Genomic DNA, 25,529 nt, shown 5'->3' on the forward strand with positions numbered 1-25,529 from the left:
TTGTTTTGCCCATTCTGCAAATTATGTGGCCGATCTGGGTCATCCTCGCTGAGATGCTGCAGTAGCTGGAGTTTGTAAGAGTGCCATTTGTGAGTAGCTAATATCCGCCCAAGGGATGTTCAACTTCAGTCCAACACTGAACCAGTTTCACGAAACTTAGCAAGCAGTTTGCTGACTGTAGCATGGGAGATGGGTGGTCTCGTAGGGCGTCTTGCATTGAAATCTGCTGCAATGACCCGGTTACTGCGTTCACCAGATATCAACACAATTTAGATCCGCTCCTCACGTGTTAACCTCTTCGACATATCAATGGCTGTGAACAAAGAGAAACTTGTAAATAACTCATGAAAAAATAAAGTTACGTTGAAACCAAGCACACCATTGTTTTTCTTGTGACATTACCAATAAGTGTGATGTGTCACATGGCCCTCTTCCTATTGGAAAAAAAAGTTGTATCCAAGATGGCCGACTTCTAAATGGCCACCATGGTCACCACCCATCTTGAGGAGTTTGCCCCCTCACATATACTAATGTGCAACAAACAGGACTTTAATATCACCAACCATTCCCATGTTATTATGGTGTATCCATATAAATGGCCCACCCTGTAGATATGTTTAGCTCTTTCGGTGATTCTATAAGATTTTTATTTAATGTCATGCCTAGTAATCTTTTTTCTTATTTCAAATCAGCTGATTCAGTATTGTACTGACCAATGGCCACATGAAGTCTGTGACAAAAACACTGCATCCTCAACCACCAAGGTATTAGCCCCGTTGTCAGTCGTTAAAGCGTCAGGTTGAACTTCCAGCTTGTGAGGGCATCCTGCAGGGCTTCAGCTATATGCTCTGCGGTGTGGTCTTGGGCTGTAGTCACATTCATGTATGGCTCACAGGTCCTGCTGGTCAATGAGACATTTTGGTGAGCATATACTTTTGGCCGTACTTCTCTTGCAAAGTACTTTTGACTAGGTATCTGGTATGTTCGGTCAGTGTTTTTAGCAGCTGTATAAAGGCCTCTTGTTCCACAGTTGAGATGCGGACCATGTCTTTAGCGATATGATAGGCCGCTGCTTTAGTACTGTCACTCCACTTCTCATAAGGCACAGCATGGGTATGGGAGTTTTGTAATGTGGTTTGTTTCAGTGCTGGAGGCTTTATGATCTGTGATACAGCAAAGTTTCACACTCTTCATACTGCACTTTATGGCGCTGTTGTAAATGGTGGAAAAGATTAGCAGTGCTTGAAACTTTTGTCAGAACATTTTTTAGGGATTCTCTACAGAACACATTATTCTGCTGATCATCTGACATTTTGAATCCGAACCATCTCCATATACAGGGAGTGCAGAATTATTAGGCAAGTTGTATTTTTGAGGAATAATTTTATTATTGAACGACAACCATGTTCTCAATGAACCCAAAAAACTCATTAATATCAAAGCTGAATGTTTTTGGAAGTAGTTTTTAGTTTGTTTTTAGTTTTAGCTATTTTAGGGGGATATCTGTGTGTGCAGGTGACTATTACTGTGCATAATTATTAGGCAACTTAACAAAAAACAAATATATACCCATTTCAATTATTTATTTTTACCAGTAAAACCAATATAACATCTCCACATTCACAAATAGACATTTCTGACATTCAAAAACAAAACAAAAACAAATCAGCGACCAATATAGCCACCTTTCTTTGCAAGGACACTCAAAAGCCTGCCATCCATGGATTCTGTCAGTGTTTTGATCTGTTCACCATCAACATTGCGTGCAGCAGCAACCACAGCCTCCCAGACACTGTTCAGAGAGGTGTACTGTTTTCCCTCCTTGTAAATCTCACATTTGATGATGGACCACAGGTTCTCAATGGGGTTCAGATCAGGTGAACAAGGAGGCCATGTCATTAGTTTTTCTTCTTTTATACCCTTTCTTGCAGCCACGCTGTGGAGTACTTGGACGCGTGTGATGGAGCATTGTCCTGCATGAAAATCATGTTTTTCTTGAAGGATGCAGACTTCTACACATCACCTAATATGCTTAATTGGTAGCAGGCTTTCGAGCCTATACAGCTTGGAGTAAGACAACATGCATGAAGAGGATGATGTGGACAAAATACTCATTTGCCTAATAATTCTGCACTCCCTGTAATTGAGCCATTATTTTTCTTTTCTTCAATTTTTGACAACTCAAAGAGCGTCCTACTACAGGTCTCATTCACCCAATCACACACATTTTATTCACACACCCACTTGCACTCCAATGGGTGCATCTTGGGCAACTCAGGGTTCAGTATCCTGCCCAAGGATACTTGGACACATGGACTGTAGTAGCCAGGGACTGATTGATCGACAGCCTGCTTCGCCACATGAGCCACAGCCACCTCTGGAATTCCCAAACAGTTAATGCCAAGTTTTTGCTAAACCTATTTATTGTGAAGGTAAAATGTGTACTTTAAGCACATGTTGATTATTTGATTTAAAACCCACTATGGTGGTGTACAGAGGCAAAATTGTGTATATATTCTGTATTTGTCCAAGAAACTATGGTCATAACTGCATACACACGTTTCCACCGAGCTTAATAGTCATATCAATGGTATCCAAAATCAGGCATTATTGTCATTTGACCAGATTTCTGACAATCAGGACTCTCTGGACATGGACCCCCAGGAGCACTCTTTCACACGCACCATTGACGAGGAGGCAGAACTTGAAGAGAGGGTTGACCGTGAGAGAGAAGAAGGCCATCAAGAGCAAGACGATGAAGAGGATGACAGGGAGCATGAAGTAATGACAGCTGGAAGTAAGTACTCGTGCCTGTAGTTGCATGTGTGTGTGTTTAGTGTGCAAAGCAGTAGCCAATTGGAGGACATAACTGAATAAATGTTAACTTTTTAAAATCCTGTCTGTATTATTCATCTGTGTTTTTGTTGACTTTGCTTGTCACTGTAGCCTGTAGTGTTGGTAAAAGGGTTCTAGTATGAATATTATTAATAAATGGTTATTATTAATAATATTCAGGTATACTACTTAGTATAATGTATTTGGAAGTGCAGCTGTAATCTGCAACATTGTAACTGATTTCTGCATATTTCTCATGCTGTGAAGTTCTAAGTCGAACAGTTTATCAGCTAGCTTTCTCAGTAGGAAGGTGTTTCATAGCACCTATGAGCATGTGTAATCTGGCAGTTTTAAAGCTGTAAACTTCTGACATACTGTTATGAACACCTTCACTTGATATTCATGTCCTGTAATATATGGACATTTATGTGCCGAAGGCTTTGCAGTGTGTTGCTTTAGCACGGGCTTTAGTATTGACTATTAGACTCCAGTAATTCTTTGTGGCTGCTGTTTTGTCCTCTAACACTGCATCTTATTTGTGTGTCTTTTTGTGTGTGCGTGTGTGTGTGTGTATGATTGTGGCACAACACAGAAATCTTTCAATGTTTTCTCTCAGCGCGGGAGGTGGCTCGCAGTCGGGAGAGAGAGCGGGCCAGCAGCAGCACAGGACTGGGCTCCAGCTCCAGGAATGGAGGAGGAGGAGGTGGAGAGGAAGACACCATTCTGGCTCAAGAGGGCAGAAGGGGCAGTACGGGTCTTCCAGAAGGCCAAGACCTTTACACGGCAGCCTGTAACTCTGTGATCCACCGCTGTGCTCTGCTGATACTGGGAGTCAGCCCAGTACTGGGCGAGCTGACCAAGCAGAACCAGGAAGAAGCTCAGACCCAGTTAGCTACAGGGACACAGGAGTGCCTCAGCTTCATGACCAGGTCGGAGAGAAATAGGATGCTACTGTTGACATCCCTGAAAAATTGAATTCCTTTATCATTGGGCACAGTCACATTACTAAGAATTGTGCATTTCTCTTTTACTGGCCCCATATACACTTAAGGGAAAACCCAACTTATTTTAATTATTTCATATACTTTTATAATGTAACATTTCAGTTATATTTAATATAGCTCAGTTTATCATTAGGTTGATATTCTATAGTTACTTTAAATCTGCTTATTTAAAGGTAGTTTGATGAAAGTGCTTTGAAAAGTGTTTTTGAGTCGTCACTTGGGTGGAAAAACACTGAATTCCTGCACCAAGCTCTTGTTAACTTTTACAGTGAAGCATTGGAATGAGCACATTACATAGTTGTACTGGAACTGTACTGACCACAACTGTAAGGCTCCACATCAAGAGCTGTCTTCAGTTAGTCATGATCTGACTAGTCTTAAGTGCCCAATATCAGTGAGGTAAGGTGACTGCACAGGACTAAAAGATAACACACAGGCTACTTTTGTTGTCTACACGACTCCATAAGTCTTTGGACAGTAATTCATTTTGTTTGTTTGTTTGTTCAGCCTTTCTCACTTGTTGTGCCTCGTATTGAGTGTGCACCTGATCAGCTGAATTAATCATGGTGTAATATCATTCCTATCATTCTTGTTTGTTAAGCCTACTGAATTAAAGTAGAATAGTCTGCACACAAAAAAACTGTGTTAATGTAACGCTGTAGCTCACATTTCAAACCATAGTGGTTTGGATCCTGCGGTGTGCACCTCAGAACCTCTCGTAGTGAACATAATTCTGCTTTACCCTTTTAATGTCAAAGTATTCCAATGTTTTGTATTTCGAGCACCGTGTTGTACTTTGTCCTTTTTATAAAAAGGGAGACAACTGATGTGGCTGTATGCGCCACCATTCAGGTGAAAATCATGGTGTTTAATTGTTGTTGTTTAGCTGTCTTGTTCTCATTGATTTAACAGTGCTGTGATATGTTTGTGTACAGAAGTGAGAGCCTGAGCGCAGAGAGCCGTTTAGTGCAGAGCAGCCCAAGTTACAGACTGATGAAGTCCAGGAGCGAGTCTGACCTCTCCCAGCCAGAGTCAGATGAAGAAGGTTACACTTTGGTAAATCAAATGCCTGCACACACTCTTTGTTACATCTGCAGTACAGTTGACAAACAACTCAGAGAACTAGTTGCTCTCCTTTGACCCACCACACACTGACAAAATAATGTGATTTTAATCTCACAGAGAACAAGGTCACAGTAATGATGGTAGTAAACACATTAACCCTTTGCCAGTGTTAATAAGCAAATCATGTTCACTGTAATGTGTCACTTGCTTCTGACATGTGGAACACTATACACACACACACACACACACACACAAACTCTCCTCGTGCCGTACGACGACTTTTCTCCGTGCCCCTGGTACACTGCACAGAAAAACCTTGCCACACACAGACACACACACCGCTCGTGCCTATGGTATGACACATTTTCTTCGTGCCCCTGGTACACTGCGCAGAAACACTTTGCGCCCCCCCCCCCCCCCCCCCCCCCCCCCCCCCACACACACACACACACACACAGAGGCAGATTGATTCACAGACTGTGGCTGCAGTACTGGCATCTGTTAGTCCAATAATCACGCAGTTGACATTAGAATTCCACCTTTAATGTTTGCCTTCCTTCACACAACAACTGCAAAGCCCACACACATAACTTGTCCTTGAGTCTGTTTGTCCTCCACCTCAGCCGCCTGAATCTCCAGTTTACAATCACAGGTTAACATAATGTGCAAATCTGTGAACTGTTCTGTTTTTTCTTTCAGAATGGAAGAAGAAATGTTGACCTAGACTTGGCATTCTCCCACAAAAAGAGAGGTAACGACCGACCGCTAATTTGCTCCGCTAATGTTTGGAGAGAGGACAATGGTTGTTATCGTTCATATGTTACTCTTGTCTCTCTGTCTTCTGATTCCTGTACGGATAGTTTATTTGCTTCTTTTGGGGCAGTTGAGCCCCAAACACAAGAGGAACTTCAAGCAAGTAAACGATGGCATGTTTCTTCCTCTTGTTAACTCATAACTCCATGACTGTAATGCCATACCCACACCCTGCCCTCTTTGAGCCTCAACTTTTCATTTTGTAAAGAAAAAAAGAAAGATAAAGAAATCAGGATCACATAAACGTCTCCATTCAGGCCATTCTTCTGCTTGCACTGTTACTTTGCACTATGATGGCTCATTCCTCGTGAAGAGTGTAATCTGTTACTTTGCAGAATTTTCATGGAACTTTCTGGGTTGCACTTTTGAAGAAGTCATCAGTGCTGATACTTTGACTGAGTTGTTGTGTGGACGCGCTAGCCTGTTTCCCATTCCACTTCTCAGCCGCAGAATTCTTCCTCAGTGTGTGTGTTGGATACTCGGTGCATCCATCACAGGCAAACTCATAATGGAGGCTTGCGCCTGCATGTAGACTCGGCATTTGGCCATTTGATGAACTCCGGTCGAGTAATAATGCGCTCCTTTTAAGTGCTTCAAAGCTACTCGGCACATCCCTCAATAGATCCCCTGTGTGCACAAATACAACAAACGGGATCTTCTTCTCCTTCTCAGGCCTCCTTCACAGCTCACCAGACTCCCTGGCTGAGTCCTGGTTTCGGGCCAAGCTGAGCCGTCAGCAGAGTTACAGTTCAACGTATGAAGAGTCAGACCTGGACTTGAGCCGATCGCTGGGCATCCACGCTCTCATCGACAACATGGTCAGCTTCATCAGTGGTGACGTGGGCTTGGCTCCAGCTTTTAAGGAGCCAGAAGAAAGTATGTCCACCAGCCCACAGGCCATTATCCTGGCTATGGAACAGCAGCAGAGCAGAGCAGAGGTGAGCGATTCCTCAGCGAGAAGTCGAACCAAATGATGGTTAATCAAAGTCAGCATAGTTGATTTTGTTCTTTTCTTCTATGAAACGTTTTTAATTCATTTGTGGAGGATTTTTATTTTTTGTACGGTTATACCTTTTCAGAACAGAGATGACAGTATTTTATACGTTTTCTTTGTCTTCTCAACAAATCAGTTGAAGACCGAAATCTGTAATGCCTGTCTCTCATTTCACTCAGTCTAAAACTGACTGATTCCTACTGACGATATAAAGACTTCGTCAAAAGTTTGGGTTTTTATTTTCTAAAGAAGAACACGTTATCAAATTTAAAAACAATTCAAATTAGTCAGATGATATTTTAAAAATGTCTCTACAGTTTTGCTTAGAGGCCTATCATCAACAGCTGTCAGTCCTCTGGATCAGTTTCCTGGTATGGCTGCTAATCCAAATCAATACATTTAAAAGGCTAATAAATTAGTAGAAAAACCTTTTGCAGTTGTGTTGCACAGCTGGAAACCATGGCACAGCATTATTTAGGTTAGTTTAGTGTCCGAAGCATCAGTCATTTTATTGTTCTCCAGTCATCAGTTGTTCTTCTGAGAAAGGAAGGCTATTGTGAGTAATTGTGCAGAAACTTAAAATCTCTTATCCATATCCCTTTAGGGAGCAGCAAACACTGAGTCTAAAATAGGCAGAAAAAGGAGTGGGAGGCCCGATGCACAACTGTGCAAGAAGACAAACATCTGAGAATGTGTCGTTTAAAACGGAGACACCTCACGGGTTGTAAACTGGCAGCTGCATTAAATAGTACCTGTCAAACACCAGTGTCAGCATCACAGTGGAGGGATGACTTCATGGTCTGAGACGGGCCGACAAAAAGAAAAGACTGAGCTGGGCAGAACAGAGCACACACACTGGATACAGGAAAACATTATGGAAGCCCGTTTCCGCCACTAAAAAAAAAGGATCCATAACTCAAAATTTTGAGTTAATAACTTGAAATTTCGAGTTAGTGCTGCCAATCAGTAATCTACGTGAATGACGTCATTTCCTTGTTACCCAGAAGCTGAAGCCTCAGCTACAAATGCTACAGCTAAGCTACCGGTATTACATCCAGTCGTGAATGCACAGATTGCTGCGTGTTTTCAGCCTGGCTTCACAAATGATGAAATCCCTGTTATTAGCTGAATCACATGGTGTTGCTATCAGCAAACGTACTCGCGAAAGCGCCAATTTGTTGGGATCCGTTTTTGTGTGCGCGTTCCTCTGCGCCATAAGCTTCCGGGTAACAAGAAAGCGACCTCATTCACGTATATTTTTGATTGGCAGAGCTAACTCGAAATTTCGAGTTATGGATACTAGCTGTTTTGTTTTTATTTAGTGGCGGAAACGGGCTTCCAGTGAAAACATTTTACCCAGTAAACAGTCAAACTGCAGCTTGAAGGAAGACTCCATCCATGTACCTTGAAAAATTGACATCTACAATACCATGATTTTTGCACTTAAGAAATATTACAACTATAGTTCTGCACCACACGTCTCAGGAGTTGGTCTTCAGACATTGTTTGGACAAATCTGTGTTTCTCACAAATTTGGAATCTATTTGTAGCGAAAGGGGGAATTTGTGCAAGTCATATAGAGCATGTGCAGTAGTGGTTTGGTGCCTTCCAGGTTTGAAGAGTGGTTTGCATGTTTTTAGTAGATAAAACATGGTTTTGAAAGGACTTATTGGGCTTATAGAATTCTATGAGGAAACAGCCCTCGGCCATGACCTCAGTAAACACTATGCTATGAACAAGCACGTTGTTTAACATTTGTGCTCAATGGATCCATTCTGGATTCAGTCTGTTGCCTAACATGCTAGAGCAGTGTTTCCCAACCATTTGGAGCCACGGCACATATTTCACATTAAAAAAATCACACGGCACACCATTAAACAACAATGTCACAAAAAGCATATTGATCATTTTCCCCTGAGCACCATGCGTAGCGAAACTGGCTCGGTTTGTCCCCAGTAGACCTTTTGTGCTTTCTTCTGACCACTGCTCATCCTAAGGCCTTCATCTGGGTCAGCATTTTCTCCAGGAACCAGATCAGGCTGACTACTTTTTCTCTTCAGATATTTATCTATTGCTATTACGTGACTATTATGTAATTTCTTCTTCGTCTTCTCCTGTTTTACTGGCATTTGGCAACCCATTTAATTAGAGCAGGTAGTTGTACTCTCCTCTAGTGGAAGACAATGTAATTGTTCTGGCCGTTACTCACACCGATCGCTTCGAGTAATAATCAGGTGGAACGGCACACCTATGTGCCGCAGCACAGTGGTTGGGAAACGCTGCTCTAGAGTAGCCGGGAATTGATCCACCGACCTCCCAGTTGCTCTACCTCCTGGCTTGCCGTACCCACTCAAACACAGCTTCCTTGTAAAGACTTATTTAGGCTATACTTATTGGCTAAAAACATCTACAGCTCCAGGCCTAGTAACAGGGCTTCACAAACCAGTGTTACTGATGCTAATTACATCTATCTTATCAGTCAGTATTCAGAATATTCATTTGAGTGTTGGATGTGTTCTGTGTCCAGCTGCGTTTGGAAGCACTCCACCAGATCGTGGTGTTGATCTCAGGCATGGAAGAGAAGGGCAGCCAACTGAACAATGCAGATCGATCCAGCGCAGTCTTCCAGTCCTCTTCACTGCTCACCTCTGTCAGGTTGCAGTTCCTGGCTGGCTGTTTTGGCCTTGGCACTGTGGGAACTGGAGTGCTGAAGAGAGAGAACGTGCAGCTGCATCATTACCAGGTATGGCTCTCATCACAGGATGAAGAATACCTCGAATTGCGAGTGTCTGGACAATTTGTGAGATGATAGGCATTATCTGTTATCTCATAGATTTGCATCTTAATGTCTTTACAGGATATTTGGCGTGTTAAAAAATTCAAGTATGTAATAGGTGTCACAGTAGTAACGTAGCGGGCCAGCCAATGAAATGATTCAACTTTGCTGTCCTTTCTTGATGGCAACATAGATCCAGGTTTGCAAAAGTAATTATTGTTAATAACGATCATCATCAAAATACATCACTGGTTCATTTGGGTGTTGGAACCACCAGGAAGTCCCGCTCGCTCTGCTAATGCTCAGAATGTGGTTCTGATCTGCAGGGTTATCTGTTCGGGGTTTGAGTTTGTCCCTTTGTTTGCTCTGCGTTCCTCCAGGCACTGTGTGGATTTCTGGTGTTTTAAAAACACAATGTATCAGCTGACATCATTGACAAACTGATTTCACTAAAATTTGTTATATGAAGCTATTTATGAGTTCTTACTAAAACAAACGTGACAATGACGTTTTTTAATCTTGTTTTCTCTTCATAACAAGTTGCCTCTGTCGTGTGTCTTATTTACGTTTTTACATTTTCATTTACTGGCCAGTATAAATGCAGATACCAATGTATTGACAAAAACCTAATATTGACCAGTATGTCAGTCAATATTATACTAATATATTAATTATTAAAATATTATTAATTAAGCCCAAATTGAAGAATTGACTCTTCTGGAGTTGATATTAATTACCTCCACAGCAATGCAACTCCAAAAGTGACCAGACAAAATCTAGCATTCAGTTGTGGCACATAAACACATAAACTGAAGGACGTGGAGAAATAGCAGCCTGAGCCTTTCTATAGCACCATATCTAAGGACTGATTTAGGGTGACCTGATCCAGCCATGCCTACAAGTTTGATCAAAAATAGAAAGGGTGTCTGTCTCAAGAGACCAGCCACATACTTTTCATTTAAAGATCACTAATACTTTTAAACTATATATTTTTAAGATCACTTTTAAACTATATATGACCATTTAATATTTGTACATGGATACTTCATCATCTGCTGAGCTGAGGTCAGGGCTCTAACACACGAAACTCCATAAACTCACTTATTTATTCACAACATTGTTGCAGTTGCTCTTTGTCTGCTGATTAGACATGCAACCATCTTGCCTCTGGACAGCTGACAATTAGCATGCCTCTACGCTAACAGTATGCCAGCTAACGTTAGGCTCAAGGCCTAAAAGTCACATTTTGTTTCTGATGAAGAGTCTGATTGTATTCTCACATTGTATGAGGATTTATTTACCGAGCGTTTGAGTCCAACAATGCTAAATCACCTTCAAATTCAGTTTCAATACCATCAGTTAACAGCAGCTAACAGTGGTAAAAACAGCAGCGGTTACCAGCAGAAAAGTTTAGGATATCCTAAACTCACTTTAGTAATGCTGTCATTGGATAGAAGTGAATTCATTGACTCGTCCACTCATATAAGACACATATTGACGGGTGAGTGGTAGTGGTGAGATTTCCTTCTGTTCTTATTTTTTTATATAAAATATTTCAGGGATTAAGTTCTGTACACTGGCACATAAACTCAGAGTGGGCTGCCTGCAGTACAAAAGGAGTTTACCGGTTCATTGTGATGCGCTGTATCCTCAATATAGGATCTCTGTATTTGTTTGACAGGAAGAGGTGCATCAGTATTTTCACCTTCAGTGTATGTGTAAAGGACTGACTGATTTGTTGTTTTGAACTCTGTCTTTGTGTGGCTGTGCGTTTGTTTTTGACAGGATGGTGTAAAAGCAGCAAAGAGGAGCCTCCAAATGGAAATCCAGACGGCTGTCCATAAGATTTACCAGCAACTGTCTGTCACACTGGAAAGAGCACTTCAGGCAAACAAGCACCACATAGGTAATCCAGAGTGCTGCTGTATAGAACTGAGGAGTGTTCACAGCTGTACTGCTTACATTTATGAAAGCTTATTAGAACTTTCAGGCGATAGCTTCACCTGCAGGTAGATGTGAAGTTATGTCTCCAATCGTGTTTTGAAAAGAGAACTTAACGGCCTTACTCTAAACCTCTAAAACACAAGGCCCAGCCTGTGAGCTTCTATTTGACCCCTTTCTTTGATCTTTTCATTTGTCACCGTAGAAGCTCAGCAGCGCCTCCTGCTGGTGACTGTGTTTGCATTGAGCGTTCGCTACCAGCCAGTGGATGTGTCTCTGGCCATCTCCAGTGGGCTGCTCAATGTGCTGTCCCAGCTCTGCGGGACGGAGACCATGCTGGGGCAGCCCCTCCAGCTCCTGCAAAAACCTGGCGTGTCTCAGCTCAGCACTGCCCTGAAGGTGGCCTCCACACGGCTGCTGCAAATACTCGCCATCAGCACGGGGTAAGCGCTCAACAAGGTGCAGTAGAGGAATTGGTAAATCAGAAGCAGTGCAACACCAGTGTCTTTCCTTGTGTTTGCAGAACATATGCAGACAAATTGAGTCCCAAGGTTGTCCAGTCACTGCTGGACCTGCTTTGCAGTCAGCTGAAAAACCTGTTATCTCAGGCAGGAGTTAGTCTCCTTCATGCTGGAAAAGAGCAGGAAGATGGCAAACATGAGGACAGCGCCGACTCTGAAAGGAAAGACTTCAGAGGTGAAACTCGCGTTTGTTGTCATTACATCTCTGTGTTTGGTTAAAGCTTGTTTATTTTCTTTAAATCTTGAGATGTATAAGTCATTGACTTAGCAACACTCACATGAGTGATGCACTTTTGCATGAGGTTTAGATGATGTGGTGTGAACAGTATTTGCTTCAAAGAAAGTCCGTTTTTGTGTTTGTATAAGTGCAACCTGTTATTATACTTATTGCAATTTTGTTGATTTTCAGCGTTGCTGCGCAAACAGCATACAGCCGAACTGCACCTCGGTGACTTCTTGGTCTTCCTAAGGAGGGTGGTGTCCTCCAAGGCCATCCAGTCCAAGATGGCATCCCCCAAATGGACTGAGGTGCTGCTGAACATTGCAGCGCAGAAGTGCTGCTCAGGTACGAGAAGCTACTATCGTGTATGGTGCTTTCTCAAATATAAACATAAGTGAAAATGACGTTTCCTCTGGTTATTAAATGTAGGTGTTCCTCTGGTGGGAAACTTGAGAACTCGGCTCCTGGCTCTTCATGTTTTGGAGGCTGTCCTGCCTGCCTGCGAGGCTAGCATGGAAGATGACCAAATGACACAGGTGCTAATAGTTTCTCTGTGCAAGTCCTCAGTTTGCCCTACATGACTGTCGTCAGTCCGCCAGCTTTAATATTTTCTTGTCCTCTAGGTCATTGAACGGCTCTTCTCCCTGCTGTCTGACTGCATGTGGGAAGGTCCCATTGCTCAAACCAAACACTCGATCCAGATTAAAGAAAAAGTTCAGGAGCTTAAACTACAGGTGTGGAGGATCACCTAGCTGTGGATGTATCTTTATCTTTATTTGTTTATGTAGCTGACAGCTGCTTGAATTCACAGGGAGATACAGAGGAGGAAGATGAGAACCTTCCCATTCAGGAAATTTCCTTTGACCCAGAAAAGGCTCAGTGTTGTGTAGTGGAAAACAGTCAGGGGCTGACACACGGCAGCGGGGGTAAAGGCTACGGCCTGGCCTCGACTGGCATCTCCTCTGGATGCTACCAGTGGAAGGTACAGTATTTTTCTCATTGGCTCATTATTACTTGGAGGCAGTGTTGGGAAGGTTACTTTTAAAATGTATTCCACTACAGATTACAGATTACATGCCCCAAAATGTATTTTGTAACGTATTCCATTACGTTACTCAATGAGAGTAATGTATTCTGAATACTTTGGATTACTTAATATATTATCATGCTTTTTACAACTACATGAATGCACTACTGCTGTGTGATTTATTACTATTACTGAAGGCTACTCTCCACACCAACACCAACTAGATGTTTAAACCTTCATATAAATGAGTAACAGTAGGTGGACATTAGGTAAGGCTGCACTTTTTGCAGTGATCTCATATAGAAAACTATTCCTCGCGTATATAAAACAGGTCCGCGGCTCCGAACCGTAGTAAAGGGACCTCTGGCTGATACGTCGGGTTCATGTCGGGCTCGTAGCCGAAAACTAGCTTTACTTTGTTGTCTGGGTCAACTTTGCTAGCAGAGACAGAGAGAGGCGTTGAAAGGCTGCTGCAACAGAGCTTATTGTTTCGGAGGAAAACATGAACACAGTGTACAGTCGAGTCTTAACAGCTTACTCACAGCTGGGCTCGTCAGGCTGCAGTGGTTATTATTATATTTACATGCTTCCAGCTCCCGTTTCTGCTCGGTGACAGCTCGTACTTTTCCTTTTTCTCCCTCCTCGCTCACAGACACATCACAGGTATGGCCGTCCATTCTCCCTGCAGCACGGACTACACTGCCCATCAGGCTGCATGCTTTAGGGCGATGCCTGTAACACTCTCTTATTGCCTTCATATTTAATCATTTATTGAACAATAATTTTAAAAACATTTCTTCACGTCATTATGCGGCCGCAAGTAGAGGTGACATGGGCAGTGAGATCGAGACACAGGAATTAGATCCTCTTAATGTGTGTTTGTTTGGGTTTCCACCGGCGTGGAATCACCAAAAACAGAGAGACCGCCGTGTAATCCACTTATTTCAACAAAGTAACTGTTTGTGTAAACTGTGTGTCACAGAAATAAAAGGCTGCAGGGAAGCTAGCGTGTGAAGAACTGGTCGAGCTGTTCGTCTTGCTTCGTTAACGGGAATAAGTCTCTGAACCAGCGGGTCTGCTGAGGCGCAGACCCAACACTCCCCAACACTGGTTGGAGAACACTCAAAAAAGAAGATTAATATTGTTTTTAGTCAATTTTTCTGCTCGATTTCCTTATATAATAATAAAGCATAGTTTTGTTTTTAAATATCAGTAACACAGAGGTGGGAGAGGTGGCCTTTGTTTTTATTTTGCTCCCTACGTGTTTCAGAGTTTGTTTGTTGTCACCCGTAGTTCTACATTGTGAAGGAGAATCGAGGCAACGAGGGGACATGCGTGGGTGTGTCACGATGGCCCGTGCACGACTTCAACCATCGCACCACATCGGATATGTGGCTGTACCGAGCGTATAGCGGAAACCTCTATCATAACGGGGAGCAAACGCTGACGCTTAGCAGCTTTACTCAGGGAGATTTCATCACCTGCGTTCTGGATATGGAAGCAAGAACGGTCTCCTTTGGCAAGAACGGAGAGGTGAGGGGTGAAAAAGGAGAGCAGTCAGTTATTTGTGCAAGTGAAAAGACTTTAGTTAGACTCCTGTTAGAAATCAATAGTTCTTTCTCTAACTATCAACGTTTGATTCCAAAGGAGCCCAAGTTGGCCTTTGAGGACGTGGATGCCACGGAGCTCTATCCCTGTGTGATGTTCTACAGCAGTAATCCAGGAGAGAAGGTAGGTGGCTGGACTGAGTCCGTCCTTTTGAACATTCACTCTTTGAGGCTGAGTGTTGAATTAATTAATGGAAATATTCATTTAAGATATCTGTGAAGTCATTTCACATGTTGTAATGTGTGTTTTCATCTTCACTATAAAAAGTAATTAAACAGTAAATAAACAGTTTTAAAGTCGTTAGATCTTTTTATCGTGCAGTGCAAAACTAATGTGACACATGACGCTGTTTCATGTGCCTGCATGTAGGCTAATATTGTCCACCAATCACAAGTAATTAGCACATGTCATCGACATGAAATGAAATCTTTTATTGATGAGGTCTGTCAGCTTTGGATCTTTGCGAGAGACCCAAAAAGAGAATTGTTGATTTGCAAATAGTCAAATTTACATTATGGATTTTTGACTACTCAGACACTTGTTTGTATCTACATTCATCTAACAACCGTTGATTAAACACTTAAAACACCTGAAATCACCTCAAAGAATCTGTTTCTGAGTATATGTTAGTTACTGTATATGTTTTGTCTTTATCTTCGGTCTCTAGGTTAAGATATGTGACATGCAAATGAGGGGAACACCGCGAGACCTCTTACCTGGGGATCCTGTCTGCAGCCCTGTGGCCACAGTGCTGGCTGAAGCCACCATACAGCTGATCCGCATCCTACATCGCACTGACCACTGGACCCCTCGCATAAACAAGACTATGATTGAACGACTTCACAAAATCAAACTGTGCTTTAGAGAGTCAGCTGGCGCTTCTGGCAGCGGCCTAGGACAGAGGCTGAAAAAGAGCCGCTCGGTGCAGAGCCGCGAGGAGCACGACACTCAGAGAGAAAGCCAGGAGACGCCCACACGGACAGATGAGGAGAAAGGTCGCCACGGACGGCAGCACGGCTTGGGGGAACTGTCGGAGCACCACTTGAGAACCCTCTGCACAGAGGTGTGGCCTGTCCTGGCAGTGATCGGGGGGGCGGACGCAGGACTTCGGGTCGGAGGCAGATGTGTGCACAAACAGACCGGGAGGCATGCTACTCTGCTGGGTGTGACGAAGGAAGGCAGTACCTCAGCTAAGGTGCAGTGGGATGAAGCCGAGGTCACTATCAGGTATCGAATGAAAAGTTTTCTGCTGTTTACTGGCTTATTCTTATTAAATGTAAAGCATATATGTTTAGGACATACTAAAGACGTAAGACAAAGTGCTGAGTGACTTCTACCCCCTAGGACCTGGCATCCACATATGTGGACATCACATTTTGGGTTGTCTAGACCACAATACTAAATATTGCTCTACAAGGGCCTGATATCCACTTACGAGGACGTTACACTGCCACCGTTCTATCGAAATGCAAAACGAATGCCCTCATATGTGGATATCAGGCGCTTAGAGAGCAAGATTTTACATTCATCAGGTCCCAAACAGCCCAAATAGCAGAAGAAGTTAAGAATGTATGCCATGAAAGAGTTCGGGTCTTAGGAGGTTAAGGCTTAGACTGCAACCGTTGTTCTGTTTCTCTGGAATAATGACTTCAGGGGTTAAAAAAGAGTAACATCACTTTGCACGGCATGTGAAACGAGCTGTCCTCTAGACACGTGTTCGTGTTGCTGAAGAACACGTGTCTACTGGAACGTGTCGACATCACAGATGGAGCTGGATGTGATTTCTGGATGTGTCTTCATGTTTTCTGCCGTGTCCTCCTTTGAAATCATCATGTCACCCTCTGTTTTCCTTTGCTCCGTTTTACTCTTTCACATCTTGACTTCGGCTTTTGACTCATCGTCCATACATTCTTCTGGGATGGTCACGTGTGATACCCACATAATGCACCTTTTTATTTGTCTCGCATGCTGTGCCTTTTCTCTCCTACCCTTTCCCTCACTTTGTGTTTCCTTCCCTTGTCTCTTTTCACTCTCCACTCCCTTCTATTAAAGCTTCCCAACTTTCTGGTCACCTAGTGACACTCCATTGTACAACCTGGACCCGTGCGAGCCTTTGCCCTTTGATGTGGCCCGTTTCCGTGGCCTCACTGCCTCCTTGTTGTTGGACCTCACCTACCTTACCAGCATTCACGAGGATACTACAACAAAGCTCAGCGCCCGACGCCACGAGAAGAAGCACCGCAACACACCCTCTACTGGGCACGAGCCGACCGGCGGCGAGGAGAAAACCGACGGCGAAGGGCACAACCGTAACGACTCAAAAGATAACGTTGGAGCCCCTTCGGCTGCCACAACCTCTGACCTACGAGTGTCCCACAGCCTCGATGAGGTGAAAGCACACGTGGCGCCCAACTCAAAGTCAGAGAGTGAGATCTCCTCTGTGGCTGGGGGCGGGGTAGGTGCGAATGAAACCCTTTTCACTGCTCCTGCTCCTGCTGATGGGAACAGGAAGAAAGGCCATGATCATGGCTGCCGCAGTCACGAGCCCTCTCCTTCCTCCATCACCACTCAGTCAGAGATCCATGCTGTGCAGCTGTCCTACCTCTACCTGGGAGCTATGAAGACCCTCAGCGCGCTGCTGAGCTGCAGCAAGTATGCTGAGCTGCTCCTCATACCAAAGGTAAAGAAGCCTGCCGAGTACGTTTACTTAAGCTGTAGCAGTCCATGCACTTGGCGTGCTGTGCAGTTCATAGGAATTCTTACAGGAAATCTTTGACTTCTACAGAAATGTGAACGTTTCTGGTTGTTTGCACCATGTGTAAAGTATGTTAAGTACATATGTAAATACATTGTCTGAAGTTGGTGAAATCAAAAACAGATCTCAGTTAAATATTACGAGATTTCTAACCACCAGTTCTGTCCTGACCTCCAGGTGTTACCAGAAGCAACCCCCAGTGGGCACAACGCTGATCTGAACACCTGCACCAGTGGAAACCCAGCTGCCACCTCACCAGTATACCAGGACGAGGTGGAGATGCGGGCAGCTCTGCAGTTCCTCATGCGTCACATGGTGAAGCGGGCAGTAATGCGCTCCCCCATCAAGCGAGCCCTGGGACTGGCAGACCTGGAGAGGGCGCAGGCTATGATCTACAAGCTGGTTGTAAATGGGTTGTTGGAGGAGCCTAGTGGTGGGAAAGCAAAGGCTGGTGAGAACATGCAGATAGTTTCAGTTCAGAGTCCAGTTTATAATCAAGCCACATAGAATAAAGCTACAAATGATCATTTTTTTATCTCTTTCACAGGTATGAGAAGTGAACCTGAAGGTGAGGGGGAAGTTACAGAGGGGGAACAGTTGGCACAAACCCCCGTCACCACCAGTCCGTCAGCTTCCAGCACCACCTCCTTTATGAGCTCCTCACTGGAGGACACTACCACGGCTACCACACCTGTCACTGATACAGAGACCGTCCCTGCCTCGGAGTCTCCAGGAGTCATGCCTCTCAGCCTCCTGAGGTCAGATGGCACATATTGTTATTTAGCTAGTGCTAACGAGTAGCCTTGTTTCCGTGTGGGATTAAAGCCAGATGATTATTTGAATCCACCTGCAGGCAAATGTTCTCCAGTTACCCCACCACCACTCTTGTTCCGACACGTCGAGCCCAGACTCCTCCAGTGTCATCCCTACCGACCTCTCCGTCAGACGAGGTTGGCCGCAGACAGAGCCTCACCTCTCCGGACTCCCAGCCCTCCAGACCACAGAACAGAACAGGTACCTGTAAGTATGCCAAACTGCAAGGAGTATTCTTTGGTTGGCCTGTGGAAAGCTTGGACCTTATCCATTATGGAAAAGTTGAAAAAATAGAAAACACAAACAGATATTTTAATATAATTCCGTTTTACTTTTTTCATCTTTTGATACTGTATTCAGCCGCCTGACCCCGATGATGATGATGTCATTGTTGTTTCCTTCAGCCCTGTCGGACCCCAGCAGCAGACTGTCCACGTCTCCTCCTCCACCTGCGATTGCTGTGCCTCTGTTGGAGATGGGCTTCTCCCTGCGCCAGATCACTAAAGCTCTGGAAGCCACTGGTCAGTCTATCTGCAGTAACCGGCCCATTGTTGTCCATTTACAAATACATGAAGTCAGGGTAAAAAGATTATATTCCAGGAATAATCAAGATGTTGACTTATTTTTTCTACCTAAAATCTTGAATGTTCTCAGAATGCTCCCTACCAATTCATCCTGTGTAACAAAGCTTCTGTGCGTCATTACGTGTCTGTGACGTGGCATAACAAGATTTCCCCTACAAATAGTCGACCTGTTATATGTTTTTATCCCAGGTGCTCGAGGAGAGGTAGATGCTCAGAACATCACCGTGCTAGCCATGTGGATGATCGAACATCCAGGAACGGAGGATGAGCACGATGAGCCCCACGCCAGAGGCGGCGGTGTCAGCGGTGAAGCCCCCGACTCGTCCTGTCCTGGTGCCACAGCAATCACTGGAGCCAAGTCTCTGGATAAAAACTCATATCTGTGCTCTCCCGGGGTCATAGCCAGCGCAGACACTTCCGAAGTGGAGGAAGGTTTCAGCGAAAGGTACAATAGGATGCTCATTGCTCGCAGCGTGTTGCATTTTAATTACAACAGTAATTAAGTAGAGTAGTAGTAGGATAAGTAATGTTTAAAAGTTGTGGTTAGAAGTTTACATACACTCATCATGGACATGTATGTCACAGTAACTGCTCTTATTCCAGGCGTCTTTAATGAATTAAAAAAAACTGGGTCCACAAATTTGAATTTATTTGGGATTTTCTCCAATCCACACAGGATCAAACATACATTCAACTGAGTCTTTTAACTAGTAGCCTATTCATTCCTTATTATTGATCATGATTGACAACTGATAGCTTCGCCCTTTCGATATAAAAATGGAAAAGTCCAAGGAACTCCGTGAAGATCTAAGAAATACTGATGGGATTTCTGGCTCTTTTTGGAGAGCCGGCTCTTTCGGCTCCCAACCGGCTCTTCGGGTTATTTTGTTGCTTTAATTAATTTATTATTAACAATAATATAAAATTACGCACAAAAGGAATTACTAATGTAAAAAAAGAAAGTGGTTTTATTTATATATGTTTATATATAAATATATACAGTGGCCCCTAGAGACAAAGCACGTACAAACTCCAAAACACATTTCTAGCTTTAACTGAACTTCCAAAGCAGAGCTACTAGATCACTTAAATTACACAATTGAAAGCATATGTGTATTGTTTGTGTATTTATACACAAGCATTCATATATAGTCAAATAATTTAAAATTCATTTACCTGTTACTACCACACACCAAATCCGGTCGTTGGTACTTCCTGGCTTGTGTAGCCACTAAGTAACAAAAGCTCAACACTGCCCCCTAGCATCCTGGAGCACTTCTGTTGTGTTTTGTATGTGTTTTGGAGTTTGTACGTGTTTTGTCTGTAGGGGCCACCGTAACTATACTTTTATTTATTCACGCCACATAAAATGTAATAAATAAATCGTATAATAAAAAAACTATTCACATTTCAACTTTTAACTATTTAAATTTTCAGCTTTTTCCTTTTAAACCAATTTAAAGTGAAAAAACACAAAACAGGGCTCGCAAAATCGCTAGCCCGATGTCCCGGAGCTAGTGATATCTCCGGTCGGGCGACCAAAATCTATCTCAGCCCCGCCCGTCGGGTTATCATATAGCCCGACGGGCGAGGCTGAGAAATCGATTCAATTAAATGAACTGTTCTGTGAAGAACAGCGTCAAATATCCAATTATAATTAGGGCTGTGCGATATGACCAAAATCTCATTTATTGTCTCATGTCCCGACAGCGACATGTATCACAAAATTTTACATTTTCTGTAAATTCTGTGAATCTCGAGCAACTCAACTTGCGTGAAGTGTTTCCAGCTGGGCGTCGTGTAGCTGGAGTCGAGTGTTACATAAGTTGAAACGGCCGCAATTTTCTTTGTGAGTACTTATACACGGCCTGTTCTAAGGTTTATTTTTTAGCACCTGACGGCTCTTTTTAGCTTCTCGTCCGTAAACACTCTGCATGCTATTTCACATAATTCAGTTTATTTTGAAAAATCTCGACAGGATCTTCAGCTTTATTTTGAAAGGTTTATGCGGAAAATAATCAAACGGACGGCGGAGCCATGCGATGCTGTTACCGTCGTTGTTGCTAATGACAACGCATAAAAACAGGCGCTTGTCCGTCCGTAGTGTGGTTATATTAAATAGAAGAGAAAGAGAGAACTTTAAGAAATGAATACAGCCACTACAGTGTCCATCAGAACGATGACAAAATATTACCGTAAACAGTTTATTTTGCGACACCACGACAGACGTTTTCATATTATCATCCGATATATATCGTTATATCGAGCAGCCCTAGTTATAATCGTGTCAGAAAGTTGTCTATGGTCACCAAAAGCATCTGGTCTTGCTAAGGCTCATCTAACCAATATTAGTAATGTGTATGTATATATTTGAGGGAGTACGTTTCCTTTTAAACCTGTGTAGATGAGAGAAAATCCAAAGTAATTTCACATTTTTGCACCCAAGTGTTGTTGTTTTTTTTTTAATCATTAAAACTTAGCGTGATATTTATGGCCAAGCTGCTCTAAGTATTTAGAGCTCGCTCACATAGATGCATTTTCTCTTGTTTGAAACTTAAACTCACTGTTTAATTCAACTGACGACAAAAAATTCTGCTGTGTCTGAAGTTAGAGAATGTAGGTCTGTGGTGCTTTTACAACCCTCCCAATTGAGAAATGGAAAGTACTGAGAGTCACCCCAACACAGAACAGAGGTGCCCAGCCTACTTCCCTGACACGAGATGAGATGACGTGTTTATTGAGTGTGTTTCTTTTTCTGCAAAATGTCAGCTACTCTGCGACTATGAATACTCTAAAGTGTGTATACTTTGTCTTCTAGTCCTGAAGGTCTGGAGCAGGACAATGCATCTGCATCCAGCAGTGCCCCACTCAGAGGCCGCTCTGCTGCGGGCAGGAAACACCGCTTTGACCTGGCTGCACGCACACTGCTGGCTCGTGCTGGTGAGAATATTTCACAAGTGTATATCCTACCTTTCTTTACAAGACAGTGAACGTTTATCTTCCGCTCAGAAGCTCACGGGAAACGTTGATTCTTTTGTAGCTGGACTGTACCGCTCAGTGCAGGCCCACCACAGCCAGTCACGTCGGGAGGTCTCGTCCTTACAGCAGCAACAAGACCCAGGTGCACTCTATGACTTCAACCTGGATGAAGAGCTGGAGATGGACCTTGATGAGGAGACCATGGAGGCCATGTTTGGCCAAGACCTCGCTAGTGACACTGACATTCTGGGAATGTGGATCCCGGAGGTACTGGATTGGCCAACATGGGTGTGTGACTTTAGAGCTGCCATCACGGTTCTGCGGTTTCGCTTCATCACTTATTGCGTCGAGTAAACTTACATGCACGTTGAAATAAACCCATTTGTTTGGTTAAACATTACCCATGAAATCTTCCTGCATTAGGACTTTGCCCCTGAAACTTTAAATCATGCAACTAATGAAATTCATGTTTTGGATAACTCGATCTTTATTCTCAGTACTGATAACTGGCTGCTCATTCATATCTGTCAGAGGTTCAGATTAGATTGCATGAATGTGTATTGTTTCTCTAAAACATCTTCGTGTCTGTTGTACATCAACTCACAGCACGTGTGTGAGACAGACGATCGAGATGAAGTGGTAGTGTGCGAGCTGTGTGAGGCCAACGTGGCCAATTTCAATCAGCACATGAAGAAGAGCCACCCGGGCTGTGGGCGCAGCGCCAACCGGCAAGGCTACCGCAGCAACGGCTCCTACGTGGATGGCTGGTTCGGTGGGGAGTGTGGGAGTGGAAACCCCTACTATCTGCTGTGTGGCGGCTGCAGAGAGAAGTACTTAGCAATCAAAAGCAAAGCCAAAGTCCCCATTGTGGAAAGGTGTGCACTCCTGTGTGTGACAGCCGACAAAGCAACAGGAAGTTGATTAGATTTTTACACTTCTGCAATGAAATGATGTTTTAAATTAGGGGAAAAATCTATTGAAAAGCACGATAATAAAAAATATTTCTGCACTTATTTATATTATATTAGAATCTTTGTGTGATTTTATTTTGTGGTGTGACTTCAGATACAAGGGACAGGCTCCCGACCTTCTGGGAAAGCAAGACAGTGTTTATGAAGGTAACGCACGGTGACTGTGGATGTGATGCGTTGAACTGACACAACAGATTTAGAATTTTCCTTCAATTTTAAACTCTGTTGTCTTTCGGTCTTGCAGAGGATTGGGACATGCTGGACGTCGATGAAGATGAGAAGTTGACAGGGGAGGAGGAGTTTGAGCTTTTGGCTGGCCCTTTGGGTCTGAGCGAGCGCAGGATTGTCCCCGAGGCTGTCCAGTTTCTAGATAGTGACCCGTTGGGAGCCTCTATTGCCATGGTGACGGCAACCAACAGCATGGAGGAGACTTTACTACAGATAGGTTAGAAAACATCAGTAATTACCGTGTAGGGGATGTGTTCCTCTCCTGGGCAGCAAAGCAGTTCAGATCAATGAACCAGCTAAAATAGAACCAACATGTCCTGATATAAGGCCAAACTCTTTCCTTAAAAACTGTGTGGTGACTATGTGGATGATGCTAGGGTGAAGTGCAGGATTTTATTACAGACAGGTCTGCCGTTAAACACAAAATACTTTGCAGGGATCTAACCTGAGATACGAAGAAAAAAAACACACGAATTCACCATCAGATCAGATGTGAGGTCACAAAAATAACTGTGTCCACACCTTTTAATTTCAGTCTTCACATGAAAGTCGTTTTAATGCCATTAGAGCGTTTCGCCCTGGTACAGTCAAGCAAACTTGGCCCCTTATCTTTATAAGTTGGGTGTTTGTGACTGTAGTGGCAGTAAACTGAGTGTGTGTTTGTGTGTTCAGGCTGTCAGACCTCAGTGGACAAGAGTTCTTCTGGTAGGGTGACCCTCGGTGAACAGGCAGCAGCCCTACAGAACCCCCATGACCGAGTGATGGCACTGAGGAGGGTGACCGCTGCAGCTCAGGTGCTGCTGGCCAGGACAATGGTGATGAGAGCCTTGTCCCTGCTATCCGTCAGGTAGCCTTTTGTATCTGCTGGAAATACTTTTTTAGCCTAAATAAGGTACACAAGCTTTTTTTAGAAATCAGAAATTCATTATGTTCCTGGGTGGGATTGTCAATAAATATGATATTATGTGAATAATCATGCCGTGAGAGTATTCATAATAACAACAGTACATCTATTTCAACCCTTTGGATGAGGTTGTGTATTCATAGATAAAATATTAATTTAAATATTTATGAATTGTGTTTGACAGGTAAACAGAAACCAGAACAATAAGTTAGTTTTTCTCTCTTCTCTCCTTCCACACATTCAGCGGATCAAGCTGCAGCCTCGCAGCAGGTCTAGAGTCCCTTGGTTTGACTGACATTAGGACTCTAGTCAGGCTGATGTGCCTGGCGGCAGCGGGCCGAGCTGGTCTTTCCACCAGTTCGTCCACAGGCCCAGGCCATGCTGAAAGGCCCCGTGGGGCCACCAAGACGAGCAAACCCATCTCCTGCCTGGCTTACCTCAGCACAGCAGTGGGCTGTCTTGCCTCCAACAGTCCCAATGCTGCCAAGCTGCTAGTTCAGTTGTGCACTCAGGTAAAGTATCATCACCCCAGTATCTCCCTGATGACTGATTTGATTTTCAGCTTAGATATTGAAAACACAGTCACTGGGTGATGAGATTCCCCAAATTTGTTCAGTCCAAAAGGAAAAGATTCCTTGTCAAACATACCATTACATCGAAGTTTTATTCTCTCAAATACCGTATGTGGAAATCTACACATGCAGTAACTGACAACTTGAACAGAACCCCTTTTTATCTTTAGGTACTTTGCTACCAGCAGCCTGTAGCACCTAATTTAATGTGATTTCTTTTATACGAGTCTGCAAAAAATGCCAAAGATGACATAGTTTGACATGGATAAAAAAGTCTTTTTTTTTTATGCTATATATATATATATATATATGCTATATATATATATATATATATATATATATATATATATATATATATATATATATATATATATATATATATAGATATATAGATATATATATATATATATATATATATATATGCTCTATATATATGCTATATATGGCATATATATAGAGCATATATATATATATATGCTCTATATATATATGCCATATATATATGCTATATATGGCATATAAGATAAGATAAGATAAGATAACCTTTATTAGTCCCACACGTGGGAAATTTGTTTTGTCACAGCAGGAAGTGGACAGTGCAAAAGTTATGACGCAAAAATTAGAATACAATAAGAATAAATACAGTACACAGCTGTACAGAATAGAATAAAATAATATACTATATACAGTAGAATAAAATAGAATAAAAATATACAATAAGATAAAAATAGAATACGAATGCTATATACAACTGAGTAAAAATACAACGATGCCAGAAAAGATTATTGCACTTAGTGTTATTGCACATGTGTGGATGTGTGTGTTTGTTCAGTTAAAGTCTTGGTGTGGTGTGCAGTGTGTCCTTCAAAAATTGGAGTAAACTGAACTGTACCGGGAAGTCACAGCCTTAACAAATAGG

The 25,529-nt window shown here is 43.0% G+C and overlaps 1 protein-coding gene across 8 annotated transcripts in view; it reads left to right on the forward strand.

The window, feature by feature from the left end:
* The window catches only part of herc1 (HECT and RLD domain containing E3 ubiquitin protein ligase family member 1), a 94,312-nt gene that overhangs the window by 41,012 nt on the left and 27,771 nt on the right, over positions 1 to 25,529 (forward strand). For 2 of the 8 annotated variants that reach the window (XM_085463108.1, XM_085463160.1), the window contains exons 22-50: positions 2,626 to 2,797; positions 3,428 to 3,764; positions 4,775 to 4,895; positions 5,604 to 5,655; positions 6,390 to 6,655; positions 9,239 to 9,454; positions 11,273 to 11,393; positions 11,634 to 11,871; positions 11,952 to 12,124; positions 12,359 to 12,514; positions 12,599 to 12,705; positions 12,793 to 12,903; positions 12,981 to 13,151; positions 14,490 to 14,729; positions 14,844 to 14,927; positions 15,472 to 16,031; positions 16,857 to 17,484; positions 17,737 to 18,010; positions 18,107 to 18,317; positions 18,413 to 18,579; positions 18,777 to 18,893; positions 19,146 to 19,401; positions 21,775 to 21,896; positions 21,997 to 22,223; positions 22,542 to 22,810; positions 23,001 to 23,053; positions 23,151 to 23,351; positions 23,807 to 23,981; positions 24,283 to 24,550. In XM_085463108.1, the coding sequence (XP_085319234.1) occupies positions 2,626 to 2,797; positions 3,428 to 3,764; positions 4,775 to 4,895; positions 5,604 to 5,655; positions 6,390 to 6,655; positions 9,239 to 9,454; positions 11,273 to 11,393; positions 11,634 to 11,871; positions 11,952 to 12,124; positions 12,359 to 12,514; positions 12,599 to 12,705; positions 12,793 to 12,903; positions 12,981 to 13,151; positions 14,490 to 14,729; positions 14,844 to 14,927; positions 15,472 to 16,031; positions 16,857 to 17,484; positions 17,737 to 18,010; positions 18,107 to 18,317; positions 18,413 to 18,579; positions 18,777 to 18,893; positions 19,146 to 19,401; positions 21,775 to 21,896; positions 21,997 to 22,223; positions 22,542 to 22,810; positions 23,001 to 23,053; positions 23,151 to 23,351; positions 23,807 to 23,981; positions 24,283 to 24,550 (6,093 nt within the window). The remainder of the gene's footprint in view (positions 1 to 2,625; positions 2,798 to 3,427; positions 3,765 to 4,774; positions 4,896 to 5,603; positions 5,656 to 6,389; positions 6,656 to 9,238; positions 9,455 to 11,272; positions 11,394 to 11,633; positions 11,872 to 11,951; positions 12,125 to 12,358; positions 12,515 to 12,598; positions 12,706 to 12,792; positions 12,904 to 12,980; positions 13,152 to 14,489; positions 14,730 to 14,843; positions 14,928 to 15,471; positions 16,032 to 16,856; positions 17,485 to 17,736; positions 18,011 to 18,106; positions 18,318 to 18,412; positions 18,580 to 18,776; positions 18,894 to 19,145; positions 19,402 to 21,774; positions 21,897 to 21,996; positions 22,224 to 22,541; positions 22,811 to 23,000; positions 23,054 to 23,150; positions 23,352 to 23,806; positions 23,982 to 24,282; positions 24,551 to 25,529) is intronic. The other 6 variants (XM_085463115.1, XM_085463169.1, XM_085463134.1 and 3 more) reach the window with 5 other exon arrangements.

This window comes from Copadichromis virginalis, linkage group LG1 (genome assembly GCF_057382275.1).
Source record: "Copadichromis virginalis isolate Kocher_CV1m ecotype Utaka linkage group LG1, C_Virginalis_male_GT1.1, whole genome shotgun sequence".
Lineage (NCBI taxonomy): Eukaryota > Metazoa > Chordata > Actinopteri > Cichliformes > Cichlidae > Copadichromis > Copadichromis virginalis.